A 22,675-nucleotide genomic window follows, 5' to 3' on the forward strand; every position below is an offset into this window, starting at 1 on the left:
GTTGTTGTCTCGTTTATAAATAACGATGAAGCATAATGTCGGTGTTGTAGAGGTCACATAAAATAAAAAAAATAAAAAATAAAAATAACCACCACTTTTCCATAACAATTTGTATTAATCGTTATGCCTTTTATTTATTTTCTCAAAAGTAATTTCCTTCTTTCCCCTTATGTAAGTGAAGATAAAAAAACAAAAAAACAAACAGGCTTACTGTAGTTTATAAAGTAGGCTATATGCATGCGGGTCTAATGATACAAAGTATTTATCAGTTAAATATTGTTTTAAAATTAATAATAATAAAAAAATATAAACATCATTAATGATTTAATCTTGCTATTCGAGCCTTAGACTGTAACTATCATTGAACACAGAGTAGACATTCACAAATATGTTGTGTAAAATTAAAATCCTTACAAAAGACAGTTTTGGGTTGGACACGCCCCCTGTCAAAACGTCACATCCAAACATGGCAGCTTACTTGAGCCGGCTACACCACATTTCGCTCCACGTTTCAAACGTTGAGAAAATAACAAGTGACCTTGTCTCTAAATTCAAATTTAACTTATTTGCAACCAGACTAACCGACAGGTCCAGGCAGCTTGCTTTCAGAAAAGGTGCAGCGGTTTTCGTTGTTAATGAGAGACCAACTCGGGGTGATGTAAGGTTGAATGAAGAACTCGAAGGCATCACTGAAGGATATTCAGCTGGTCCACACCGGGATAACGCTGGGAAATACAACCAGGATGCCTCCACGAAATGTCTTTACGACGTGAGCCCACATTACTCAGTGGATACTGTAAGTAACGTGTGTTTTGAGGTGGAGGATGTGGAAAGGTCATTCAAAACTCTTCGCCAAATGGGCTGCAATTTCCTGGTTCCTCCCACAACAGTGCAGGACGAGAGTGGGCATGTCACCTACTCAGTGGTGAAATCTATTGTGGGAAATGTATGCCACACACTTATTGACAGGACAAAGTATGAGGGGAGCTTCCTGCCTGGGTTTGATGTCATTGAAAAAGACGGCAGCCTGAATGAAGAGGATATATCTTGCCCCATCACACATTTCGATCACATAACTTATGCCTGCCCGAGGAAAACAACCCACCAGGTCATGAGGTGGTATGAGAAGCTCTTTGGGTTTCAGAGGTTTTTCATTGAGAGGTAAGAGAGTATAGACATTTTAAAGATTTGCAGTTGTATTTTCAAATTTCCTGCTTGATTGTCGGAAACAATCTTAACGTTTTTGTCTTTCCGAGTAGTAATGAAGATGTGGATGAAGGCTTTGTCGTAAATCAGGAGGGTATCGGTCTACGTCTCACTGCTATGGAGTACTGGAAATGCAGCAAAGCAGGCATCGCTCTCCCCTCTGTAAACAAAAATGAACCCGACTGCAAGTTTGTCATTGCAGAATCTCTGCCTGAACAAGGTAATGTCAACTGTTCCAACTCTTTCATCTCTGCAAATATAACAGGTGCTGAATCACTGAGTGTTTGCGCTCTCTTTTCAGGCAGGAATCAGGTCGACACCTTCTTGGAGAAGCACAGAGCCCCAGGAATCCAGCACATTGGGCTGTACACAAACAACATTGTTTCTACAGCGCATGTGATGGCTGAGGCTGGGGTCCAGTTCTTCTCCCCTCCTCTCACCTACTACACTGAGGTTTGACTGACTCTTATAAAAGTGTACAACACTGACTCAATAATTGCAACACATTGCAACAGACTTTTACAGAGACCTAACACAAGCTCACCATAAGCAAGCTTTAGGCAACATCTGGCAACAGTGACAAGACAGAAAACACCTACACACAACCGTTTCAAAAGACAGGTGCGTAGGAGAGCAACGTGTCCATCAAAAAGTTAACTTGCAAACAAATATTTTTTAACAGTGACGGGAAAAAACTTCCTTTTAACAGGCCGAAACTTTGAGCAGAACCAAACTGATTGGTGAACAGCCATCGGGCCACGACTGGATGGGCTGAGAGTTTGGGATAGAAAGAGAGTGAGGTGGATAGAGACAAACAAACAGTGCGACAACAGCAGATAATGCTGACCTTTGGCTACAACCAATTATAATAGTATATGTAATATTAGCAATAACAGCATAGTAATGGTAATACAACTGAGATAATAGTCCCTGGTGCAGCTGTAGTCAACAGGTCTAGTATTAGCATTAACGACTAATAATGATACCAACTATAAGAATTATAATATTATAAAATGTTTTAAGCCCACTCTTAGAAGTAGAGGGGTGTACGCCTCCCATACCCTCACTGGTAAATAATTCCCCCAAAAAAAGCAGGACCTAATAATTGAAGGCTCTACCTCTCATACTACTTTTGGAGACTTTAAGTACCACAAGTGTCCCGAGTCCTGTATTAATTTGTCAGTGCAGACTTGTTTTTAACAGGTGTTCATAAATAACATGATATTATATTTGCAAATGAGTAATCCTAACATGCACATATTGAGTTGACGCTATACATTGATATTCACTTTTTTTTTTTACCTATCCTGTGTATTGTGACAGGTGGGAAAACAGCAAGAGATAGAGGAGGCAGGGCATGACCCCCAGATGCTGGCACAGCATGGCATTCTCCTAGACACAGACCTGCACCAGGACCCCTCGTCACAGTCAACACCCAGTGAAAATAAAAGGTGAGGAGCAATCAAAAGATGTGATTTTGCATTTGAGGCTAGCAGCTTTCCGGGCAGTGTAACTCCTCAAAGAGGGTTTCTATGTCTGCCTTTCTACACAGACTTCTTTTCTTAAAGGGTTTTGTCCATTCTACTGCTCTGGATGGTTTATTTCTATAGTACATGCAACAACCACTTTTTATTTTCTTATTTATTAGGAAGGACGTTGTGCCTCTGGCTTGAAAAGTGCTATATAACTAAAATTATTATTATTATTATTATTATTATTATTAATAAAGTGTTGTTGAGTCTTAAAGTACCAATTTCCTTACATGGTGGTTATTGTCTGTTTACAGGTACCTTCTCCAGGTGTTCACCAAACCAATCTTTGAAGAGGACACCTTCTTCCTGGAGCTGATAGAGCGAAGAGGAGCGACGGGTTTTGGCGAGGGAAACATCAGGGCGCTGTGGAGGTCGGTGCAGGCGCACATGGAGAACCAAAGGGTGGATTCTCACGGAGCATAATCCTCCCCTCCCTGTTTACCATTAGTCACTCCAACTACCTTTAACAGGGGCAAATTTATGTCATGTTATTTTTATATAACAATGTGAGAGCACTTATGAGAGAGAAATGTGTAAAGTGTTAGAATGATGTAACTTATGTACAAGAAAAGTTTACAACAAGTGCTTTGAACATTAGTTGTGGATTTAGTGAAACATATCATGTTAATATCATGTTGCACTGCTAACTCATCAGAAATCATTAACTGTAATAATATCTCACTTTGGGGACAAATATAAAACATTTAACTGCACTGAGAAAAGAAATGGGACAAAATAAAACAAGTAACAAACTGTACTTGAAATATTGAAACAAAAATACTCTGTTAACAGTAAAAAGAAGTCTTTGTGTTTTAACTGTGTCAAAGGAAAGCGACTGACTGACTCCTGAGCAACTGTTCCTCAATAAATCTGTTCCTCACAGTCGGCCGTGAAAGACCAATTACTGTCCTCAAATGTGCTCTGTGTTTCTGCAAACGTGGGTGGGCTTCATCTCAGAAAAAGAGCCCTTTAAAATCTCACAGTTCACCTGAGGGTAACTTCACCAAATATAACTGACTTCAGATGAAATGTAAAGACATTTAAAAATGGAAGGCACTTACACCTTACTTATGCCCATTTTATTCTATTCACACTTGTTCTTTATTCACATTGTCCTTTTTGATCCTGCAGATTCATGTGACAGCGTTTCATACACGTATCAAATGAGACTTCCTCTGGCATAGAAAACCCGTAATGAGATGCCTGAAAGTAAATAATGTTGGGTTACAGCGTTAAACACCATTGTTACACATCACTGGATCGGTAATTAAAATACAATACATATACTATGTTACAATATACCACTAAGAGGTGGTTGTTTTCACTCAATATGATGACTGTCTTTGGTAACGGAAGTTATGTAAGAGCGATTTTGAATACAGGACTTGTACTGGAACTTCAAACATTATTGTATTGCTACCAAAGCATCAGAATACCCAACACTGCTTTTATCCTATAATGAGCTCCAGCTTGACCTCCTACGACCTTAATAGGCTGCCGAGACATATGATGATACGTAAGTAATGATAATACAATCAATCTATACATCAAAACAATGACCTGAATGGGACATTTCTAATGAGTTAAGGGCATTTTACTCATCTGACCTTGTCTTTAGTTTTGAATGCAGAACATTTGAGCCATAAGGGATGTTTGTCTTCTCCTACTTTTCATTTACTTAAAAGGTGTTTCTTAGCTCTTCATATTTAATTCATAAGAAGTTGACTTAAATTATCTAAATGTATACGTCATTGTACTTATCTTGTACATTTGGAAAACAGCTTTGTTCTAAGCTCTATGCCCATGAGCCATAACAGCTGCATGTCTTTCAGATGCTGCAGAGGATTTAGCGATGTGCATGCTCTGGCAAACACACTGCTTTTGAGCCTCTACAGAAGGAATCTTCAAAACCCACAGGGATGTGCCAGTTCAATTAACTTGGCTATAAACATTATAGGCGGGGATTAGTGGGATAGATGAGAAGCAATGAAACTTAGATGAAGTTCCATGAAAACCATATGCTGTTATTTTTTTTTATATATTCTGAGTGTAGTTACAGTACTTCCTTTGTATAGACCAGAGAATCATTTAAACAACTAAAACAAAATCATGAAGGCTTACATGTACTTCTGAGTTTTGACAAATGGTGTCAGTGTTTTTCTTTTCCTCAAGTGTCACCATGTTGGCATAACATAACTTGAATAAAGATGAATACAGACTTGGGGTTTGTGCACTTGTACAAAGCTTATGAATCCCAACATAAATACTACTACTACTACTGCCATGCATTATAAAACCTAGAACTGAATTTGAAAAAAAAAAAAATCAGGTACATTTTCAGCAGAGTTAAATGTTGACTGGATTTGGTTCACATTAAAACAAAGTAAAGTCAAGACAGTAAAACTAATGACTCTTAAATCATAAAATGTTGAATTTTGTTCGGTTCATTACCGTTGAAAAGAGATGGCTCATGTAACAGGAGCCTGTAACAGCCATCTGTCTGTGGCCAGTGTGCACCACAGATGGCATACAGCATTCTGCATGGGGTCTCAGTACTGGGAGTTGGAAGCTCACTTCCTATTTACTGTTAAACATATGTTTGCTATAGGGGCATGAACAAATGAAAATTAAATGACCAAACACAGAAATCACAGCTTGTTAGTTTCTTAAACTTACAAAAACTGGTATGTTTCAGTTTACTCTTGCATCATTATGATTGGTGGATACTGCCCCCTATGGTTTTGACAGTCACAGCACATGCGGCAAAACTTGTTGAACTGCCTGAATCCTGCTTTTCCACGGTGAGCTGTTTTGTTCATCTTTTTCCTGGAGATCTGTGCCTTCCAGGAATACAAAACATGCAAGGTTGCCCCTCTCCTATTCTGTATGTCTTTGCTAAATCTCTCACCCTTCAGACAGCAACTGGGGTTTAAGTACAACAGGAAAAAAAAGTGTCACCCCCCATACTGTAGCCCACACACTGGAGGAGACAAATCCACTGTGCCCTTTAACACAAAAGGCAGACAGTCTTAAACCGAGGAGGACAGTCTGGGGGAGATTAGAGGCACACAACAGATGTTACTCCTTGATTAACAATAGTGTCTGCCAGGGGTGAGATTCAGCTCCCCACCCGTTTGAGGCCCCGCATGTTCACTTCAACCCCTCGTAAAATACATGAACTCAAAATCCTGCTTATGAAGTATGTTTGTTTTAACTTTTTTTCTGGTCCAGATTTTGTGGATGTTACAAAAAAAAACAAGTTCCCCTACTTTTGTTAAGTGATTGCCATGATTAAATTAGGTTTTTAGCAGATATAAATGTTTAAGGCTTTGACTCACTCTGTGTTAGAAAATAGTAGGTAGCGAGTTGATACACATGATGAAAAAAAAGAAACCTGTCTTTAATGTTCACTTTTTGCTTAGCTGTTCATTCTTTGTATCTCCTCTGGGCTTAGTGTAATGAGAATGAATCAGAAAAATACAGCTAAAACTCTGCTTGTTGGATAGATTTTATAGGTACTCAGAAGTGATCATTTGCAGGGGAACATGTGAGCACTTATTGCATAATGTGTATAATAAACTATGTATAGACAACAAACCCAGAAGCCACATTTTACATCCTGGAAAAGGGACATCTGTTCATAACATACTTTTTTTTTTTACAAGACTAACCCTTATTTTACTGGAAGTGAAATTCAGTGAGGGGGGAACAATCAGTGTAAATGTATCATAGATCCTCTCTGTCTTCCTGAATCTCACTCTAAAGGCCACACACACAGATGGAAAGTTATCACGTTACACCGCTGTACATTGTGAAAGTACCTTGCCTGTATATGCACAGCTCAAAACTTTGATTACTTTTCATTACTGCAGGGTCGATCATACCACTACTTACACGAGTAGAGGGTGGACATTTTTTTTACAAAAGTTCGTCGATTGTAGAAAGTAAATAAATTAACCCACACAATGTGTCGTTTGATGTGACACGCAGATTAGATAAGAGACATAACATTGACAGTTAACGTAAAACTAAAAGCTAAAGAGGTGTAAGCGACTTAGCGGACACCCCTCTCCCGTTGTCAAAAGTGGAATCGCCCATGTATGTTGTCACAGGCTCATTAGCGTGCAATCTTGGACAGTAGAGCACTGGGGTAATGTTGTAGTTTGCAGGAGCTGCTTGGAGCAGGACGTGAGGTGACCTGCTCGCTTTACTTCCTGCCTTGTTCTGCCTTGTCTGCTAAAAGAAAGAAAAGAAAAGAAAAAGTCAACATGGTCCAGGGAAACTAAACTAACTAGCAACACGGTGGTGTTGTTGGATATCCGAGGCGCTCACCGCAATGCACTGTGAGTTGTAGTTCTTGAGTCTTAATAATACGTTTTTGTGCAAGCTAACTTAGGAAGCTAGTTTATAAAGTGGCAAGTGTGATTCTCTCTTGCCCTTTGGAAGTATGTGACTTATTTTTTAGTGACGTTTAATAAAGTTGTCTTCTTTGTTTAAGCCAAACAGCTCCAATTAGTTAGCTTAGCAACTTTTCCTCATGGGTTACAGCCTTGGCTTTGTCCCTTCTGTCTTTTCTGGGGTATTACTTTACATAAAAGCTGCTTCATTCCTCTTTTGTCACTTCTTTTATGCTATTCCGATGGCTGACAAAGGCATACTTATGATGAAATGTAAGTATTAAAACAAGCTTAGAAACACAATCACTTTTAGTTACCAGATTATTATTTTTTTTAATGTCAGAATCATCCATTGGTCGTCTACACTTGAGCCCAGAAAGTATGCTTGACCTGTTTGTCTTAAACTCAGCCAGATTAGTTGGGCAAAGTGAAAATACCTTCCTTGGATCAAAAGCATTTTATGTGAATTGGCTTGCTTTGAAGCACAAACACTCTGAAGTGTTATTTTAGCCATGCATGGCAGGATAGGTCAGTGCTGTTTTATACTTTGTTAACACAGTTTGAATTGGTAATGAGTGCATACCTTTTTATACCTGACACCACATTGTTTAGTGGCTGGTCGGTCATGTCATCCTCTGTTGTATTTTACAGTTTGTGCCGTTGCTGAGGAATGTTGTCCTTATCTGTATCTAGCTAACCTTCCCCTCAGGTATGAAGACATCAGGCTCCAGCAGATTCTGCAGTTTGTGCTCTGTGGCATCATAAACACAGCAGCTTGTTAAACCTGAACTCCTCTGTGTCCTCCAGCCATGAGTTTGGCTGCTTAAGATCACAAGTGGCTCAAACATGCATAAATTACAAGTTGACAAGGGGACGTTTTTTGTGAAAGATTTAACTTTTTTTTTTGCATGTATATTTCATTTTTCTCATCAGCTCCTTGTGGCCCTTCTGCTGAGTTCAAATCCTGTTTGCTCTGTAGTCTGCGTGTAACATTCTGTGAGCTCCCGTCACACCAGTTTCTTTGCCAAACTCATTTCCCTTTCATGAGGGATTTTTGGAAAAGGGGGTTTAAAGGACTGTTTGTGCTGGTTACTTGGGTAAGCTCAGTTTTCAGGGCTTTTCTTTTTTTCCCCCCTCTGAAACTGAGAGGCTTCCACCTGGTGGGCTGGCAAAATCATCTGCAAAAAAAACAAAAAACTGTTGGGCAGCTTTAGCTGAAGTACAAAAGAGGCTTCCTATCAGAGTTTGCAGCTGATTCCTCTTTCCTTTTTAATATCAGATAGACTATTTTGACATTACAAGGCTTTCTCTGTTCCTGTGCATTGTAAAGCCAGTGTTATGATATTGTTTGTAGACTTATCTGAAGGGGAAAAAAAGTTGTTCCCTGGCTTTAACATGTCATTTCATGAGTGCTTATGGTCAGTGTTGGGGGATGGATGGATGAATTCCAGCATATAAAACTCAAGAGGGCTCTTTCCCCTCCATTCTTAATTTGGCTTTAAATTTTTACAAGGTTTTATCCACTTAATGTGACTTTTTTTCCCCCCACAAAATGCAATGTTATTTTTCTGCACGATTGGGACATGTTTCTTTGTAATTAAAATACTTTGTTAGATTTAGCATTCAAGTGGACTGCATTTCTCCCTACTCAGACAGGTGTGTTGAAAGCCTCGATTACAGCCCTCAACAAAGCTCTTGTTCCGGACAAAATGTATACAGTGCGAGTGATTATGTATGAGATAATTAAACAGCAGGCCTGCTTGAAAACGTAGGCCTCCTTGGCTGCCATGCATAGCCATGCTGAGCCTTTGTGTTTATGGTAAGTGGGCAGCTGCATGCTTGTGAGACCTTGGCTGTACCCCAGGCCCTCTACTGAGCCTGATAAGCAACTATTGAAGCTAAGCAGCCATGCTTATTTCTGACAATTCACGAGCTGCTTTACATGTAGAGTGTGCCTCCTGTTTGACATCGCTCTAATTTCTGTGAACATGCAGACAGCTGTGGGCTAGCCGGCAGCATACAATGAGTTTTCATAAACTTCTTTTGAGTCAGGCAGCCGTGGCGAAACGTGGTGGCACCTGCCCTTTGTGACTATTAATTAATGACGACACCCCCATCCCCCAGAAATGAAAGTTTTGGGTGTTAAAAACGTTGAATATTCACTGTGAAAATGATGCACAGCTGCAGGAAAAGCAGAACTGGTTTGCCAATTTGTTATTCAATTAACTTCATGAGCCCTGCGTGTCTGTCTGCTATTTATGACATGCTCTGTCAACACACCTACCGTCGTTACATGAGAACCTGGGGAGTGAAAATATGGATTCTCTGCAAACCATGACGCCCAAAGATTTAAATGCCAAAAGCTAAGGGGAAACAAGTTTTTTTCAGAAACGTGCATATTTTCTCAGAGGGAATCCAAAAGGAGGGACAGCTACACTTTTTTACCCAGCATTCCTTCTACTAGCTGTACAGTGAAGTAGAATCGCACAAATCCCTCAAGTCGGGTCGTCTAAGACTCTCAGGTGCTCGGCAGATGCTCGGATTACAGAGACGGTCACAATCCTAGGATTGTTCAGAGAGGGAAACGGATCTGACTGCCTTCCAAACGTCAAAGAAGGATGCCTGGAAATGTAAATCATTAACATCAAAGCTATTATGCCTAGTTTTGTTTGCCGTTTTACTAATGGTCGCTTTGATACGAACGTTTAAGCATGTGTGATAACCATTAAAGGGAATGCGAAATACATACAATCTTGTTGCATTGCTCAATAGCCAATAAGTAAGTTTTAAGAATGATATCAAACAGTGTTGCTTTTCCACCAGCTGTCCCAAGTGTTCTAAAATGGATTAGTATTAGCTCTAATTGTCAGTCAGACACAAAGCTGCCAAATTCTTATGTAATGTTGGCCTAACCAGTGGGATTACAGTCTGAGCAATGTATGGAAAAGCTGCTCTAATTGGGAAACACAGCTTTAATGGGTGACCACAGTTTAGATGCCTTTTTTAATGGCTAAGCTGACAGTTTATATTTGTTCTGGAGACTTCTTAGTGTCCTCTAGAAATGTACTCCTGTATCTAATCTCAAGTAGAGCAAGTTCTGCACATGCCTCTGGATGTTGAGTCTGTCTCTAGCAGGCCTCCGCTTTACTTTTGACCCAATCTACTTTGTGGTTTCCTCCCTCATCCTATCTAGCGCTCTCTAGGCCGTGCAATAGCTTGCTATTTCTGACAGCCCAAAGCAGCACGCTTGAAAGCCTTTTCGGTGACCACAAAGGATGTGCGGTGTCCCATCAGCCCGTCCAAGGCGGCGTTGTTGTCGTCTTTTTTTTTTTTTTCTCACAAGGCCGCTGTCACTGCAGACTTTGTAGCAGTCAGTCAGCAGCCAGCTTGCATGTGATGGAAAGCCATGTCTGAGGGAAACACCGCGCAACGTTCTTCCCCTTCTCAGAGATTAGACTTCTCAGTTGTCACGGCGGCTTGCTGCCCCAGCCCAGATAAAGAGCTATCGGGCTGCAGAAGCATAGAGGCTCCCACTGATTCCAGATAACACAGGCATCATTATGGAGTTGATTTGGGTTTTGACGCAAGAAGGAGGGCTTTCACTCCTTTTGGTGAAATTCAAGATGGATGTTTTGGCAAATTAAAGCTTCATCTGCATCTTTGAACACAGCCTTCAGTTTGGAGGTGAGTGCATCCATTAAGCCTTAAAAGTCAAGCTGAAATGTGCTGTACAGCTTTGTCCATACAAGAAAAAGCAGGCTTTCCTTCTCAACGTGTTTTCTATTCACAAACTGTCAAGGCTGTGGAGCTAGGCCTGTCTTTTATAATTGTGTGTTCAAGTTATGTCATGGAGCTGAAGAATGTTTACAATTATGTTATAAACCTCGCCCATTTAAAGCACTCAGAACAGATTTATGGGATACAAAACGTAATGCCTTAACATGAGAAGGATGACAATTTGTGTTGGTCTCTTTAACGAGAGGTTCTAGATGTTGTTTACAGTTCAGAGTTAAAGGCTACAGTTTTCCATTATTCTCAGGAAGAAGAAAAAACCTCACATACTATCCTTTTTTTAGTTTGGCTTTGCTTGACTTTACCAATTTGATCGCTTTGGGCGAGCTTTTTTTCTTTCTGTGTCAATGCCATCTGCATCCATCACTGAGCCATTAAGGGCATATAAACAACTGCTTCCTCTACCCCCAGAAAGTCCCTAGATACCTCTGCTGTAAAACACAGATTGGTGTGGTCAATGGTCACGCACTTTATAGGCACATTTCCAAGCTTTGATCAGTTCATTTCTTTTCTTTTGAGGCCACAGACGTCCCTTGAACCTCTTCTTATGGAACGCCGCTGAAAACACCCTTGTGTTTAACTTCTTTTCCTGACGTGATAAGTGTCGGTAATGGAAATCATATGCTCAATGCAAACACCTCCTCCTCTTGTATGTTAGCTCCCTCGGGGTCTTGTGATGCTGTTGTCCCTCTGCCATCACACACACACACACACACACACACTCCACCCAACCGCCCTCAACCTCTGATGTCGTCTCTTTTGTTTCCCACGGTGTCTCATCTTCTGCACAGGGCCCTCTTTTGTCCCACGTACACTGTATCTTTTTGTCCCCCCTTGTTTGTGCTTACAGTTGTTCTGTCATTCAAACAGATGGACACCCTCTGACCTTGCAGGCATCCTTACACCAACTTGCGTCCCATGTACTCTTTTTCAACTTCCTACCTTGGTTAGTAAAAACTCTGTAACGGTTACCTAGATTTACATCTGTGGCCAATCAGCTGTTTCGCTGTAACTGTGGTGCAGCACTAATGCAAGGAGGGTTGTTTTGATAACCGCAAGGTCAGCTATTCCTAGCCAGCCCGAGTATTCAATTACACAACTTTGACTTTGCTCTATTCCCTTCTCTGTGCGCTCCAGTGTGGAACACTTTGAGGAAACATGCTCACTCGGATGACTGATAATCCTCCACATGGATAGGCTTGAACAAAACAAGCTATAGAGTTCATGTTTTGGTGATAAGGCCTCACGGAAGTGAATTTACAGAGGAGCATATGAAACCAAGGCAACGCCTTGCAAATCAAAGTGAAGTGGTGATGTTTGCTCAATCAAATGAGCATTAAAGGAGTCTGTCAAACCACCAACATACCTCTCTTGAGTTTCCTATTTCTATCTTTCAGGTTTGCAAGAGTGCCAGAGTATCTTCAGATTCCAAACAGTTAGGTGTTTGTATATCAAACATTGTTGAGATTTACTTGAGGGTTTTACAGTGAAATCTGCCAAAAGTCTGTCTTTCTTAATGCCTTTAGGTGGACACGTAGCTCTTAGGTTTGTAACCAACTCCTTCATGGAGTGCACTAGCTCTTTACAGTTTGGTTACAATGGTGTGAAATTACTCAAACCACCTGCAGCTTAATCTACTGCTCAGCAGCATTTTCAGCAGATTCTCCAGAACATTGCCAAAGACACTACGTCAATGTACAAAGCAGCTCTATCTCCTGCTCATGGCTTCAAAACTCTTATCAGGATGAGCATATTCAGCAATAATCATTTAAAGTATATGGAGTGTACAGCTCATAGACTGAGATTCGGGTTCAATGCAGAAGTGATTCAAAATATCTCCTTGAACTTTTGATACTTAAAATTCCTCTGAGTAGCGTTTTTTTGTGTTGGTAGAAGAATCCATTGTAACGGCTGTGAATCCAGCCTTCGCCCTCCATGAACCTGAAGGAGAGCATTGGGTTTTTCTCTCCATTAACAGCGTGTTTCAGGGTCTAAACCCGGGGTGGATCTTTTCTCCCCAATCCAGATGGATTGTTCTCTGTTTATATGGTTCGCAGAATGTCAGAAATGTACTGCATTCTAATCCCGTGCTCATCTCTGTGTGTCCACTCAGAATCGGGCTGAAGAGTGAAGTACATTCCTGCAGGAGTCGAGGGCTGCTGTCTTAAGCTTAACGAGAAACCGGCCCGCTCACACTATGCCCGCCAAGATGGCTGCCAGATCTTCCTGCCCTCACTGGAACCACTTGGGACAAGGATGTGGGTTGAAATGGTGATCATATTCAAGAAAACACTGGAAAAGAAGGGTGTCGACGATGTAACCTCAAAAAATACAGATTTGGATCAGGTGAGAGGTTTTTTTTCTACTTGTGTAAGCATTTTTGGGTGTTTGTGTTTTTATATGTAGCCTTGCCAACAGGCGTCAATGGGTGTTGCTCTGAATCCAGAAACTAGTGCCAGTTCTCTTTTTATATTTTCCTATTTTCATTCATCTTTAATAGGAGCTCAAACTTGACTTTAACTTCCCCTGAGTCAAATTTGTAGGAATTTCACATGTTTCCTCCATGAATGTCAGGATGTGATGTCAACAGAAGTATTTGGATATTGAAGATATGAAAAAAGGGATGTTTATTGTACAGTTAACCAATAATTGCATGATAATAGCTCCCAACTGTTATCAGCAGGGCGTTTGTCATGTTCCATTTATTTTACTCAAAATGACAACGGAGTGTTTGAGTTCCATTTGGTCGAGCAACTCTGACTCATTTTCTAATCAGCACACATGCAGTAGAAGGCTTCTTTCTGCCAGCACAGAGGGAGAAATCCCCTTACTAATGTGGACTGTGTTTGTCTTTTTACCCTCGTGGAATAGAGTCATCATTTAGTAAGGCTGAGTGTCAATCAGAGGCATTTATGGTGGAAATCTCTGTTGATGTGTCGTCTATCCGCCAAAAATATGTTATAGCATTCACCTCTTGGACTATTTATTCAAGAACAAACTTTGACTTTCTAGGGGAGGGGTTTTCCTTATGAAATTGCTCTTGCTAGAACCTGCTTTATATGTTATGGGATTTTCTGGAAACTGGCAACTGACCTATTCTGGCTATCTCTTGCATTTCTGCAGTTCCAGTTCCAGGCACAGACCATGACCCAGGGGACTGCACTTTTTTCTTGTGGACTCATGGGTAAGAGTCTGCAATCTTTCATTTCAGTATAAAAATGAAAAAAAGAAAAGTAGTAATTGAGCGGTAAAACTTGTGGGGAGTCAGTCAAACACTGTAAATGTAACTGTATAGAATTGTTCTTTTACATGTTGATGCGTATTCCTTTGAATTCTCTATTGGTGTAAAATGGTCCTCAATGGGCTTACACAGACATGTTACAGAAATACTGACTCATTTACAGAATCTGCACTAAAAATACGGAATCTGAAGGCACAGGAAGTTTATTGTCGCCCCAATGGGCTGTATTGTTGTCAGACAGTATCTGATGGGTTCCTAGATTAAATGCGTTTCTAACTTTGCTATTTATAATCTAGTAAAGAAACATATGAGGGTCCCATGTCACATCTAATGTTTTATTTTGTAATTTTGTCAGACACTTTATTCCCCTTTTTTATTTTATTTTTCAGACCATGCTTGTCAATGTTAAGTTCCATGAACATACAAAGGTCTACTGCAGCTTGCCACGTGTTTGGGCGACAGCAGTTGTTCGGTAGTGCCTGTCTTTTTGTAACATTTCTGAGAAATTATAGGCAGCAAGCCAGCCTCTGCTGCATCTGGTCTGCAGTCACACAACGTTATGTGGAACATGTCTGACAGGTGTTTCTGCTGAAGATGAATGTACGTTAATGACTGTGTGTGTTAGCGGTTTATCATTGGCTGGTATCTCATTGCACTCCTGTGTGTGTGCAAAGTTGCAGACATGGTGTCCTTAAGTTGAAATTTGGATCAGACTGTGAAGGGACAAAACCTTAGTTTACCCAGCAAGTATGAGTAAGTGCGTTTACAATCTTTGTTTTGTTAGATTAAATGGCAGTCTGTCCTCGAGTAACTTGGCATTGAGTGTGCAAGACTGGCAGAACACAGCAGTCGCAGTAGGTGTTGTTAACACTGCCCTTTGTTCCTCACCCTACCCGTGTACTGTAGATGGTATTTTGGGGATTTTATCTCTAGCAGAGAAGAATAGACTTTTTGCATACCAGGGGTGGGCAGTGGCTTCGATGTTTGGTATCTGACTCAGAGTTGACTGACCAGTTCAGTTGGCTGACCCATTCAGTGATTCAAGGGAGTTTCTGTTGTGGCAATAACAGGTGCTTTCCTGGCAACGCTGTGGAGTTGATCAGCGATGGCAAATAATGGATCCAGGCTTTAAAAAAACAACACAATTAGCTTTAGCCTGCTGTTTATGATGGGTTATTGACATGTTATCAAGATTAACTCCAGCAGACTTGAGGTTTGATATCGAGTCAGTTAGACATTGAGCTCTGTTTCCTTTCCCAATAAGCTGTGCTTACAGACTGTGACACTAAAGCAGTGCCTGGGGGACATAGTTTATTTTTAGTGCCAATTACGCAAAGCAGTGAGTAGTGTCAATATAAAGTACACATGCTGGCATCAACGCACTGACCCAGACTGGAGCATTGTCAGGGATGTTATCTCTGTTGAGGTTGAATTTAACCTCTCGTTACTATAGAACCTTTCTACTTTTTCTCCCAAAATTTGGGACGATTGCGTCTCAGAAATGCATACCTAAGGTGATTCTCACATTGTTTTGTTCCTCTGAGAGAGTTTGCACACAAGATCTGAATTCCTATGATTATTTTTTTTAAATACATCCTCCAAAAATTACATGTGTAAAAAATCCCTGCATCCTAAATCTGTGGAACTTTTTTAAATTCCTTTTGACACTATGAAATAAAATGAAGCCCTCAAGCAGTCGTTATGAGGGCTCTACTGATGGAATAATGAATGTGTTAAGAGAAGGGAGATTCTACAAAGTCATGTCTCATTTCCTGCAAGATTTACAGTCTTGTCTGGGGAGCCTAGTTTGATGCAAAAAGATTCATCCATTTGGCATGCACTTTGGTCTATCTTGATGTTCATGTCAGTGCATATCAAAAAGCAGCATACAAATTAGGATTGAGTTGGCTGCTATGACTGACACACACACACAAACACACACAAACACGCTCATATTTCCCTCAGCTACAAGTTGAAAACTTTCCTTTAAGATTTTGTAATGCATTAAAAAACCAACCAATAAAATTGACCATTTTAGCATTTTAGGACCTCAGGAGTCTTGTTGTACAGAATTTCTATGAATATTTCAGTTTTTTTTTTAGGGAAGAATCTTGTCTATCATCTCATATGTTCAAGGCTTTTTGTTCAAATGGATGTGGTCGTTTTCTTGCAGAGACGAGCCGCTGGCACGAGGTGGGTCACAGCTGCTCCATACAGCAGAGGCCAGTTGGGACCAGCCTGGAGAGCCTGTGGGATGTCCTGCCGGAGGTGCACAAGACGTCTACCCACTGGGATTGGGATGTTGGCTCCACCTCAAGCACAATCACCAGCTTGTTGCAGGATCTAAACCTGACCGAGGCGGCCTCCTCGCACTCTACCGCCCCCCCTAGCAAGCGGCAGTGCAGGTCCCTGTCTTGCTCGGACGAGCTGGGTGGCTGCCGCTCCACCTGGCGGCCTCAAGGCTCTCGTGTGTGGACGACGGTGGAAAAGAGGAGGTGCCACAGTGGAGGCAGCGTCCAGCGTGGCGGTGTCACCAACTCTACCCTCGGCTTCCCGGCTATGCAGCGCAGCTCCAGCTTCAGCCTCCCCACCCGCTCTAACACCCATGAGCAGCCCTGCTTTGCACAGCGTCCCCCCTGCTCCTCCGCCTTCTCTAGCCTGACGCCCCTCTCCTCGGAGACCCCAGAGCAGCCCCTCTACCTCTCTCACGAACAGATCTGCCTCCCTGAGACTCGTGGACCCTCGCCAAACAGCTCCCCTGACTCCACTCCAGAGCTGGAGCGCCGCGGCGGACAGGGGGGGCTAGCCAGGAGTCGCTCGCAGCCTTGTGTCCTAAACGACAAGAAGATCGGTGTGAAGCGCAGAAGACCTGCTGACACACAGAGGCCTTCTTTGGACCTGGCCAAGATGACACAGGTTGGTATTTCACAGTACACATAGCATTACATTTAATTAGGATAATAAAGTCACATAAAATGCTGTAACCTCTGCCTGTTTGGTTTGAAATCAAAACTGTGTTTATATAAATGTTGTACAGAAATGATTTAATTCTGCACTTGGGCATGACATTAATCAGAAGCAATTATGAGCTATTTATTTATAACTTAAACCTCTTATGTGATCCAAAAGATCACAGTCTGGAGCATGAGACCAGACCCCTCAGGAAAACAGTCGTGCCAGCTGGAAACTCTGCTGGCTCGACGCTCCATCAGTCTCATGAACATTAGCTGGTTATATTCTGCTGCTGTGGCAATTTGCTCCTTCCATGTTGGATAAACAAACACTTCCAAAGAAGGTCACGCCATTGTGTCTGTTCTCCCTCAGCACACCTCAAAGTGTTTCTGCAGGCATTGTCAATAAACGGCAGCCGTCCATCCATTCATGCGGGTCTGTTCAGGATCAAATTCCTTAATGTGGGTTTGTGTTGTTTTGCACCTGAAATAAAAAGTATGACGCAAAAAAAATAGCCCTTTTTATGTGGAAAATTATGATTCAATGAAAGCAGGAATTTAGCAGTCAGTCAGCAGATCGAATGAGTTTGATTTTATTATAGAAATGATCTTATGAAAGTCACTGTCCTGCGCTGATTGTTGTCTCGAAGTCAACCATGTTACAGCAGTCTGTGTCATCCCAACATCCTGGCAGGCGTTTTTCCCACTTTGTCCAACAACAAAACTGACATAGTACAAATTCACACAAACATCAGCTGGATCGTAAACACAGAGCTGGACCCCCTCGGAGGAAGTCACAGAGTGCAGTTGTGTCTTAACAACGGTGCTGCTGTGTCACGACAGGCAGACAGACACCACACACTCTCCAAACAGGAACAAGGTCAGCGTGAAGAAAAGAGCCTCAGGCGAGGCCTCTGACAATGTTTTTACAGAGGAACATCAGGGTGCTGATTGTTAGCTCTGGTTGTGTCATGCGGCCTGTGTATTGTGTTCTCTGTTCCTCTGTTTTTAAAAGCAACTGTTGTGAAGTTGGTAGTCAGTTCAGGTGGAAGCAAGAAGTCTTTGAAATCACAATAAGCTCTCTGAATATAGTCATTTAGGCGATAAGGGGCGATAAGCTTTTATATTTCTCTCAAATACTGGCTGATCTTCAAGTGCTCACTTCAAAACATCAGGAACTGCTGCTTTTGATTTTTTTTTAAACACACCTAAATAGAATTGGATGGTATGTTTACACCTGTGAGGCTTTCTGTTTTGACATTTTTCTCTTAAAGGAATCACAAAGATGTTTGTACATTCCACGTTTTTCTTTTTTAGAAAAATCTTTAACAAAAAAAATATCGCGCTAGCTGCTTTGGCCAATTCTACCTTCAGAAAGGTCGAGAGTTGCTGCTTGTACTCGGCTGTGGCTCTGTTGGTTATGTTGTTCGTCTCTCAACCGGAAAGGTCGGGGGCTCAATACCCAGCTCCTGCAGCAACATGTACGACGTGTCTTCTGGCGAGACACCTAACCCTGAATTACTCCCGCTGCTTCGTCAGCGGCGTATCGTAAGTATGTGTATAAATGGGATTAGTTAATACTGATGGACACTTTCCATAGAAACCTCTGCCATCAGTGTGTGAATGGGGTGGGTGTGACATTTGGTGTAACTTTGAGTAGTCAGAAGCGCTATACAAGCTCTAGTCCATTTACCATGGAATTTATTCCTCATATGGACGCTTGGTGGGAGAGAAGTGATGTTTAAAGACATTAACTTACATCTTTGGGAACTTGTTCAGTTTTTTTTCCATGATATTTCAGAAAGTAGACGTTGAGTTGCTGTGAGTCATGAGGAAATCACAGTGGCAAAGACGCTCTCTTGCTGCGCGACTAAAACTTGCCGCTCATCATCTTTCAACGGCTTTACTTTGCATCAAATGTATCACCCGATCAGTATTCAAAGTCACCTTTCTATTCAAAGATTGCTCACAGTGCTTAGTGTGTCTCTAAAGTGTCCTCTCATCCACACACGCTCAAACACTCACACACAGCGGTGTAGTTTACTCGGGGAGAAACGTGGCCCACTACGGCTCCATGACTGTCAGGAAGTAGAGCAGCTGTGGCAGAGGTTATGGATCGTCGCACTGGGGAGATGCGTGTTGGTTAAAGAGATATTGATTTCTGTAAATTCAGCTCAGTGGGTGGATTGCTGCCACAACTGGGCCTCATGAGCTATCGATCAGCTTTTATTGATGGAGAGTCAAGGTCAGTATGGATGAGGAGACTTTCTGCTCTCTTCTCAATTTTGTTCTGAGGGGGGTGACGGAGGCGGATACAAGCAGTACTTAGTCATGACTCTCATTGTGATGTTGTTGGAAGGTTTTCTCTGCCTGAAAACTGCTTCCTCTGCGTGAGCTATATTTGGTGTAGTTAAAGTCCAGTCTTATCAGTTTGCTCCCATGGTCTGGGGCCAGAAGCCTGACGGTTGAGACTCAAGTGCGAATGCAGAAGACGGCAATGTGACACCGGCCCAGTGCTGACAAATGTACCCGCTTCGACCAGAGCCAAGAAAAACAGCAGGGCCTCATTTGATCTACTGCCGCTGCTCTGTGCAGAGACCTTTCTCACCGCTGTCAGGTCACAGACATGGATCATAACTTTACACATGACATGCCTTAATCCGAGCCCTGACCACTTTGTTGGTCCACTCATGAAACATTGACCTGCAAACATGGAGACCACATGAACACATCCCCATTTTTTTTCGATTTGATGGCAACTCCTGTTTGTCCTCAACAACAATTATTGGAATTGGACGTATATTGATAGCTCCAAGACGATTGACCCGAATTACTTTAACGATAAAAATCCAATATGAAGTTGTCTAATTCTTTTGTGTGTGGTGATACTCGGGCAAAACCAAAGACATTCTCACCAGTCTCTTCTGTACAGTGTTTTTAGTGCAGTTCACATGTGTTAATTTGTATTCTTAATGATTACATTATGCAAACATCTTCAATGGGACTACTGCAGCCCTCTGTCGTCTCTGATCACAATAAAAAATAAATAAATCCATTTGTCGTTTTTAAAACGTGTTTCTACAGAAATCAGGTAGACTACTACACTTTGTGCAATTAAAACCTGAGGTGGCAATTTGTCTTTATTTTCTTAACAGGACAACTTACTTTATTTAGAAGAAATCAATGTCGATGAATCTTTAACCTGTTGATTAGTCATAGTTCACACACTTGGCTGTGAGCTGTGTCTCGGGACAGCCCGCCTGCCTGTTGGGTATTATGTAAGCACACAAGTGACAGGAGTTTTCACAGAGGCCTTATTCTCCTACATCTCTCTGCTCTCACAGCGCAACGGTGAGGCATGAGGCAGCTGTCCTGCCTCCTCCACATTAGCTGGATAAGCCTGTCATAAAGCCCCCCCCCCCACCTACTCCAGTGCACACAGCTGTCACAGGACTCGCCTGCAGCAGTGCTGGCACATGTGGATATGCCTGAGGAACTTTTCCCAGATGTATGTGTTCATTGTGCGGTGCCAGTGAGAGGCCAGCAGAGTCAAAAGGCTTACATGAGTGATGTCTGCCTGCGGGTTATTTGGCCACTCTCTGCCTGGGTCCAGACCGCTTAGTCTCACTCGTCCAACTACCAGTTGCTCCAGTATGTGAGACAGGCTAAATTTATACTACAAAAATCTATTCTTTTTTATATATATAGTGTATTTTGCCCAGTGTCCAGCTCTGACCTCACCAACACATGGTTTAGTACAGTCGAGGGATTGTTTTTTTTTATAAAGGCTGGATGCCTTCAGTTTTTGTGCCCTAGTTAGGGCATGGGTCATAGTCCAAAATAAAGGAAATGTGTTTTGATTTCTTTACCAAATATGCCATCACCATGGAGACAAGCTTTGGTCTCCTACAACCACCAGTAATTTAAAAAATAGTTGTAAGTGCATGCTTGTTTTTCCTTGAGAAATATGCTGCTGAAAAAAAATAACATACTCCTGTCCTTTCACAGAAACTTCAGAATTTCCACAGTCTCAGCTGCCCTGGAATCACAGGAGAGGACGTCTGCGAGTCCAGCCGGACCCTCTCTACTCTCAGGAGCCTCACTCAGTGCGACACCGACTACTCAAACGAATTGGATGTTCAAACTCAGACCAAAGAGGGCCAGATCACCAGAAACGCGACGACAGACCCCACCATTGAGGAGGCGGGCTGGACCTCCACAGACTACGGCGACCTCACGCCCGGGACGACCAACGGGAAGGATAGTGAGCCTCTGTGGGCGGGGCTTTGTAGCATGAGGAAGGATGTGTATCAGCTGGGAGGCGAGCTGGACATAGAGCAAATTGAGAGGAACTGAGCTGGACCGGCCTCCTCTTGTGGAAGTTAATGTAGCGGACTAAAAAGTGTTATCACCACGTGGCACAGTGAACAGTACTGATAGTCTTAAGGACAAAGCAAGTGGAGAGCTAATGCCATGAGCAATCCAGCACTTGTTTTTTTTTTTTTTCTCAAGGAGGCGACTGGGCAGACCCTTGGGGGTTGTTAAGTCCATTTTCGGGAACTTTGTGTAGTTAGGAACTCCTTCCCAACTGTGTGGGAATCTCAACTGTGTCTCAGGAGATCAAGAAAAGTAAGAAGGATGGATTCAGGTGACATGACAGAACTGATTTAAAAAAAAAAAAAAAAAAAAGTTTTTAAAATAGGCTCAGACACTGGGGTCTTTAACATTTCTGTGTAACCCTGATTACCTTCATTGTGCTACATTTGAAGAGAATTCACAGCAGGTTTGTTTAAGTTCTCTGCACTAGAAACATGACTCGTCACTCTGACCTCCTTCGGTCATACGTTGGTACATGATGGACAGAAATGGAGACTTCTCCTGTGAGCAAAAGCCCCTTACACTCTTAACTGAGCAACAAGCTGCACGCACACACAGCCTGTAAAGTGTATCGAGTTATCATTTCATACATTAACATCAGGCTTCTCTCTGAGATCTACGCTCCCGTTTTGTCGAGAGAGGCCTCGTGATGCTAACAGCGTTAATATTCTTTTCTTTTTACTATTTGTAACTACAAAGTTATGTAAAACATGAGCATATTTCTATATGAATAAAACACAGTTTTCAATGTGTCATTTGAAATCACATTATTTCTGCGTCTTTACTTGAAGTTAAATCTGTGATTCACACCCTGGGGAGAATGCAAAAATGACCTGCACTTGTATTTGAAGTCTAAACTTTTATTATTAGTCAATTTATTGAACATGTTAAGAAAATACAAACACAAAACAAAAAAACAAACTGGATCCATAGCAACAAATAAATAACTCAAATAATATAGTTCATGTTCAAAAGGGATAGGAAGAAGTTAAAAACTTTTCTGGTCCTACCCCTTCTTATTTTTGTGCATTATTCAAAGAAAAATACAAATGTTTTCATCAATCAGTGTATGATGTTGGACTTGTTGGCCAAAAAACATTTTTTAGACAAAACAACAACAAAAAAAATGGGAACAGATTAACCAAGACCATCAGCCAAGAAATAACCAAATGGAAAAAC

The 22,675-nt window shown here is 41.7% G+C and overlaps 2 protein-coding genes across 3 annotated transcripts; both read left to right on the forward strand.

The window, feature by feature from the left end:
- Positions 1–466: 466 nt before the first annotated feature.
- Positions 467–3,620, forward strand: hpdl (4-hydroxyphenylpyruvate dioxygenase-like). Its single transcript, XM_020644734.3, has 5 exons — positions 467–1,161; positions 1,260–1,426; positions 1,508–1,659; positions 2,530–2,657; positions 2,993–3,620. Exons 1-5 carry the CDS (start codon positions 467–469, stop codon positions 3,159–3,161), a joined length of 1,311 nt encoding a protein of 436 aa, XP_020500390.2. The 3' UTR covers positions 3,162–3,620.
- Positions 3,621–6,876: 3,256 nt separating this feature from the next.
- On the forward strand, positions 6,877–22,261 carry fam53b (family with sequence similarity 53 member B). 2 transcript variants are annotated; one of them, XM_029279492.2, is made up of 6 exons: positions 6,877–7,081; positions 11,798–11,873; positions 13,041–13,273; positions 14,051–14,111; positions 16,342–17,084; positions 21,128–22,261. In XM_029279492.2, exons 3-6 carry the CDS (start codon positions 13,184–13,186, stop codon positions 21,473–21,475), a joined length of 1,242 nt encoding a protein of 413 aa, XP_029135325.1. In that variant the 5' UTR covers positions 6,877–7,081; positions 11,798–11,873; positions 13,041–13,183; the 3' UTR covers positions 21,476–22,261. The 2 variants fall into 2 exon arrangements, with proteins under 2 accessions (XP_029135325.1, XP_020500391.1); XM_020644735.3 differs by lacking the exon at positions 11,798–11,873.
- Positions 22,262–22,675: the final 414 nt, after the last annotated feature.

The sequence above is a fragment of the Labrus bergylta genome, chromosome 21, assembly GCF_963930695.1.
Source record: "Labrus bergylta chromosome 21, fLabBer1.1, whole genome shotgun sequence".
Lineage (NCBI taxonomy): Eukaryota > Metazoa > Chordata > Actinopteri > Labriformes > Labridae > Labrus > Labrus bergylta.

Excerpts from the sequence above, each read along its gene's own strand:
- hpdl (XM_020644734.3), top strand. The coding sequence starts at position 467 with ATGGCAGCTTACTTGAGCCGGCTACACCACATTTCGCTCCACGTTTCA. Across the intron at positions 1,427-1,507 it reads AGAATCTCTGCCTGAACAAG|GCAGGAATCAGGTCGACACC; the intron begins GTAATGTCAACT and ends CTCTCTTTTCAG. Across the intron at positions 2,658-2,992 it reads ACACCCAGTGAAAATAAAAG|GTACCTTCTCCAGGTGTTCA; the intron begins GTGAGGAGCAAT and ends GTCTGTTTACAG.
- fam53b (XM_029279492.2), top strand. The coding sequence starts at position 13,184 with ATGTGGGTTGAAATGGTGATCATATTCAAGAAAACACTGGAAAAGAAG. Across the intron at positions 13,274-14,050 it reads AAAATACAGATTTGGATCAG|TTCCAGTTCCAGGCACAGAC; the intron begins GTGAGAGGTTTT and ends GCATTTCTGCAG. Across the intron at positions 17,085-21,127 it reads ACCTGGCCAAGATGACACAG|AAACTTCAGAATTTCCACAG; the intron begins GTTGGTATTTCA and ends GTCCTTTCACAG.